The sequence below is a fragment of the Hevea brasiliensis genome, chromosome 18, assembly GCF_030052815.1.
Source record: "Hevea brasiliensis isolate MT/VB/25A 57/8 chromosome 18, ASM3005281v1, whole genome shotgun sequence".
NCBI lineage: Eukaryota > Viridiplantae > Streptophyta > Magnoliopsida > Malpighiales > Euphorbiaceae > Hevea > Hevea brasiliensis.
Window position 1 is genome coordinate 50,727,069 of NC_079510.1, and position 5,328 is coordinate 50,732,396.

The window sequence follows — 5,328 nt, forward strand, 5'->3', positions numbered from 1 at the left end:
ATAAAGAATGAGAATTTTTACCTTGAAAATAGAATCGAATGTGATGAATAGAGAAGTAAAAATTTAGGGATTCTCTGTTGAGAGTATTTGATAGAGAAAGGAGGTGACAAACAGGTTTTGAGAGCAAAGTTTAGCAGAAGAGATGATTAGGGTATATATATATTTCGAGAGTTCTATTAGGTGTAGAATGGGATAAGAGTTATTATTGAACTGGGTTGTTCAGATTGCAGATATATATTTAATTTCAAAAATAATATATTTATATATCTAAAAATAAATAAGCAGACCATCTAATAAAATATATATATTTTATAAATATACTAAATTATTATTAGCTAATTAAAATAAAATAATAATAAATAATAATTGTATATGGGTTTTTACAGTTCTCCCATGCTGGACAGGATTCTTTGTGATAGTAATAGCAGACTTGTTGTTCACCAAAATAATAGTAGCTTCTCTTTGGACTTATCCCAAATCTAATAAAATTTTTCTCAACCAAATTGCTTGATTGGTTCCACCAGTAGCTGAAATGTACTCTGCCTTAGCAGAAAATTTCTTAGGAAGACCCTTTTCATGCAATAAACATCTTGTCATTTCCATCGCCAATCTATTCTTCCCTTCACTCACCCCATTTTATTAAGGAGTGTGAGGAGTAGTCAACTGGTGTTGAATGCCTTCTTGTTCGCGAAAACTTCTGAAATCAGTAGATACATACTCTCTTTCATTGTCTGATCTCAGAGCTTTAATCTTACAACTTGTTTGTTTTTCAACAAAAGCTTTAAAGTTTTGAGCCAAAACCTCAGACTTCTGTTTAAGGAAAAACACCCAACACATTCTGGAAAAATCATCAATGAACAATAAAAAATATTTGCTGCCATTCAAAGATTGGACACTCATAGGTCCACAAACATCAGAGTGTATCAATTGCAATTTTTCATCAGCTCTCCATTTGCTAACTACAAATGGTAACCTGGTTTGTTTTCCAAATTGGCAAGTTTCGCATACACTAACATTATCATCAATAGCAGGCAAGTCACTAACAAGTTCTTTCTCATGCATATGTTTCAAAGTAGAGAAGCTAAAGTGACCTAGCCTTCTATGCCAAAGAGCAGATTCATCAACTGAACTTGAATAAGCATGCAAAGAGTTTTGCTTCCAATTTACTAGAAAACTCTTGTCTTTTATGGCAATGATCATTAATTCACAACCACAAGGATCAAATATAATGCATGACTTATTTTTGAAATGCAAAGTGTAATTTTTCTCTTGCATTTGGCCTACACTCAATAAGTTTTAACTAATAGAAGGTACAAAGAGCACATCAGAAATAAATTTTGAACCTGATGGTGTTTCCACTTGTGCAACACCTTTTCCCTTCACCTCTAAATGCTCTCCATTTCCCATTTTGACTCTTGAGTAGTAGGTTCTATCCAAATGCCTAAAAATTCCAGCATCAGATATCATATGGCTTGTGCAGCCACTACCAACAAGCCAAGAACCCTTGCCACTATTAGTAGCATGACATGCAGCCACAAACAACTTCTTTTCTACTTGATCTTGGTTGTCCACCACCTGTGCTTGCTGTCCCTGCTGATTACCTTTATTTTTGCACACCTTTTCTACATGCCTAAGTTGATTACAAGCTCTACACTTCAAATTTGGCCTGTACCAACAATAGTTTTCAGTGTGGGAACTCTTTTTGTAGTGATGACATGGGGGAAACTTCCCTTTTCTTCCATTTCTACTACCATCACCATCCTTTTTATCCTTCTCTTTCCTTTCTCCAGATTGCTTCTTTCCTCCATTGCCACTTGAGTCCTTGTCTTTAACTTTTGCTTGAAAGGCTACTTCATTTGCATCTTCAAGTCTGATGGTTCTTCTTTGTTCCACAGCTTGAAATGCATTAATCACTTCCGCTAGAGTAATTTGAGAAGGATCTTTTTCTTCCACGGTTGAAATCTTGGACTTAAACCTATCAAGAACACTAACAAGAACCTTTTGCATAATCCTCTTATTAGATAGCTCCTCACCAATCAATCTCAGTTGATTTACAAACTTCATGAGTCTGTCAGTGTAATCTTTAATAGTCTCAACATCCTTCATCTTTAAAACTTCAAACGCCCTCCATAAATTCAGCATTTGAATGAGCCTTGTTCTGTCAGTACCTTGATACTCCTCCTTAAGCTTGTCCCAAGCTTGTTTTGCCGTCTCACAAGTCATTACTCTTGTGAATATTACATCTGTAACAGATGCATGGATAGTTGACAGAGCCTTAAATTTCTTTGCACGTTCTTCACTATGCATCTTGATCTGTGCAAGAGAAGGATTCTCAGGTAGAGGTGTTGGGTCTCATAGTTGCTGGAAGCCATTTCTTTAGTTATCAGGTGTTTGGAGTCTTTTAAGGAGGGGAAGCCTTGCTGGTTTTCTTCTTAAACACTCACAGCCCTAGAAAGATCAATGGTGCTCTGATATCATGTCATAAAAATTAAGGAAAGCAGAGAGGAAGAGAAGAGAGGAAAAACAGATCTTACAATTGCTGGAAAAGGCTCTCAGCATTTTTCATTCATAACTAATAATTTATACAAGCTTTGACAAGTACATGGTTAGACAAAAGAGGGCATTACCTACTGCATCTTAACTTTAACAAGTAATAAGCTTACTTGTAGACTGAAATTAACTTATCAAAAAAGAAACAAAAACATCATTACATCTTGAGTCTTTTAAAGAAATCTCAGCAGCTATCAAGTTTTACTCGTAAGTTCACTGTATCTATACTTAAGCAGCAAGTTTGTCTTCTTTTTGATGTTTTTCTCGTTTCCTTGTCAAGTAAAGCTGTGGGATTTGAGTGTTTATTTTTAATATATTTGAGAAGGTGGGTAAAGAGTAAAGATCCAAATATGATATTGAAATTACCAGTAGGTTTGAAATCTTCAAATGGAGTCCATTTGTTGGACTCTTGAGTACTCTGTGATATCTAATGAGGGGAGGTGGTGTTTGGGGAAGGTTCAATCTTTGGAAGACAGAAATTCAAGGTTAACAGGAAGCAAACTGACAAGAGTCAATTTCAGGTACTTCCTCTTTTTTTCTATGATTTGTTTTTGGCTGTTGCTCAAATAATTGCTGAGAAAAAAATCTAGTTTTAGCAGCTTGTAGAGGTGTTGTGATCGGAAATTCTCCATATTGATTTAGAGAGAAAAAAGGAAAAATGAACTAATAAAAATTATGTTTGGGAACAAAGAAAATCAAGAAAGAAAGAACTTAGGTCCTAAAATCTCATAGAAAATGAACTTAGACAACAAGAAAGAACTCAGGTCCTAAAATCTCATAGAAAATGAACTTAGACAACAACTTTTTTCACCATCCAAACAGAAATAAAACCAAATCATTCCATCAAAACTTGAAGAATTTCCGTTACATTGGTTCCAAGCAAGAAGATGGTGGCGGGCAAGATAAGTGAACAATTTATTTTCTTTTCTTTCTCAAATCTTTCTCATCATCCAAACAAAATCCAAAAGAAAAAACAAGACAAGATTAACTTGAAGAAAATGTTTAAGATTTTGTGTTAAGGAGAAGATTAAGATGGCTTCAAGAATTAACTAATTTTGGCTTTTTATAGTCCTCTTTCAAACAAAACCCAGGTTTCTTTATGGTTGTTTCATGATTTTAGGCATTTCAATTCGAAATTATTTTTGCAGATTTTTTGTTCACAATAATTGCCGTTGTGTAAGAAGAAAGGATTGAATGAGAAAATCTCTGCCCGTGAAAGGTAGGTTGAGATTGTTGATAAGGATTTTTTTTTTTTTAAATTTTAAATTCCTAAAATTTTTTTTTATTTTTTTACATAATATAATATTTTATAACCTTATCAGATATTTGGGTTAATTTGATTTTAAAAAAAATGAAAATTTGAAGTAATTTTGTCCAAATAAAATTTTCTTTGTCTTAATGTTGGACATCAAAGATCAATTTGGCCTCTAATTTGTCCTTGCATCTCAATGTTGAATCACAATATAACTATTTAAGTAATATTTTTTAAGCCCATTTACTATGGATCCATCAATAGTTTAATCAATCTGATCTTTCTTCCTTCCAGATGCTTCCGATGGTCTCTAGCAGAAGCTCCTTAGTGTGGTCAACTGTCAGTGTATCCCCACAACTACCCTGAAACCACAAAACATTCTATTTGATTAAAAATTAATGTTATATTAGAGAAGCAGAGTACCATCTTGATCTTTAAAGCTGTGAGGTTTTGAGTTCGGAAAGTACTATCAGGTACCTCACATGACGAAACAAGCATTGCTCCTTAAGGGGTGGTAACATTGGTGTCAGAGAGTTCGAGGCCGATATAAGTCATGGGTTCTATTAATCTGGTGAACTTCCATCTTTTCTTCTCCAAGATAATCTTAATCCATAGCTTATTCCCATCGATTTAGTCACCTGAACATCTTCCTACAAAAAATGGCATAAATAAAAAGAGTGACATAACAAAATTTTCAGGTAAAAGGAGTTGTGAAATTATTTTAATCAAACCATTATTCCAAATTGCTTCATTTCCTTTGCAGCATTAATCTCATCACTCATTGTCTTGACTATTGCCTCCTCAGACGATGACTGCATTTCAAGAAGCTGGTCACTAAGAAGCTTCGCATTCTGCTGTAGCTTCTGGATGTAAGTAATTGCATCCTCAATTACGGTCGCCTTGTTCATCTGAGCCAGCCAAAAAAATAACAAAAATCCACACTTAGCAAGACAAGTTAATGAAAAAAAAATGAAGGATTTAGAAGAATTTTGCATTTGTGATAATAGGAACCAAAGAACGCAATGCCAGGAGCCTGTCACTAAGCTTTTGTCGTCTCCTCCTCTCGGCATGAAGGTTCTTGGACTTGTACTCTCTGGTATCATCGTAGTCGATCCTTCTCCATCCCAGTCTTCCTCTACCGCTACTTTCTTGAGTATTGCATAACTCACTAATGGTAGAGCCTGCGAATTCCATTGTTGGAGATGTCTAGTCAATGTTGGTTATCAAAAGTTTTCTATAATGATTGGTTCTGTTGATGTAATGAGATTTTTCCTAAATACTTAGAAGCTATTTTGGTTTATGTTTATGTCCTCACAGCTGTGTATTTTGTACTGATGTAACAGCTCCTTTGGTCATGTATGGTTGGGCTTAATTTGCTGCCTAATTTGTTGAGAGTTGTTATTTAATTACTGCTGTAGTTGTTAGAGCAGTAGGTGGTGTGTATTGACTGATGTAACTCTCTTTTTGCATATATATGACCTGTAAAATGAACTCTCCATATGAGAGAAGTATTATCTTCAAAAAAC

The 5,328-nt window shown here is 34.5% G+C and overlaps 1 protein-coding gene, 1 long non-coding RNA gene and 1 pseudogene across 4 annotated transcripts; 1 reads left to right on the forward strand and 2 right to left on the reverse strand.

The window, feature by feature from the left end:
* Nucleotides 1-391: 391 nt before the first annotated feature.
* On the reverse strand, nucleotides 392-2,692 carry LOC131176025 (uncharacterized). The gene is made up of 2 exons (XM_058141074.1): nucleotides 1,344-2,692; nucleotides 392-697 (listed from the first exon to the last, which is right to left on the reverse strand). Exons 1-2 carry the CDS (start codon nucleotides 2,305-2,307, stop codon nucleotides 660-662), a joined length of 1,002 nt encoding a protein of 333 aa, XP_057997057.1. The 5' UTR covers nucleotides 2,308-2,692; the 3' UTR covers nucleotides 392-659.
* A 240-nt stretch (nucleotides 2,693-2,932) lies between these two features.
* LOC131176026 (uncharacterized) lies at nucleotides 2,933-4,711 on the forward strand. 3 transcript variants are annotated; one of them, XR_009146170.1, is made up of 4 exons: nucleotides 2,951-3,071; nucleotides 3,699-3,769; nucleotides 4,097-4,500; nucleotides 4,608-4,711. It is a non-coding gene; the product is annotated as an uncharacterized LOC131176026 (long non-coding RNA). The 3 variants fall into 3 exon arrangements; XR_009146171.1 differs by lacking the exon at nucleotides 4,097-4,500; XR_009146169.1 differs by lacking the exons at nucleotides 3,699-3,769; nucleotides 4,097-4,500 and having other exon boundaries at nucleotides 2,933-3,071.
* Nucleotides 3,970-5,118, reverse strand: LOC110654870 (transcription factor DYT1-like; annotated as a pseudogene).
* Between the last annotated feature and the right edge of the window lie 210 nt (nucleotides 5,119-5,328).

Bases quoted from the DNA above. Each gene is read 5' to 3' on its own strand.
- LOC131176025 (XM_058141074.1), bottom strand. From the start codon at position 2,307: ATGCATAGTGAAGAACGTGCAAAGAAATTTAAGGCTCTGTCAACTATC. The intron at 698-1,343 runs GTTCAAAATTTA...TACTGATTTCAG, and splicing joins ACAAGTGGAAACACCATCAG to AAGTTTTCGCGAACAAGAAG.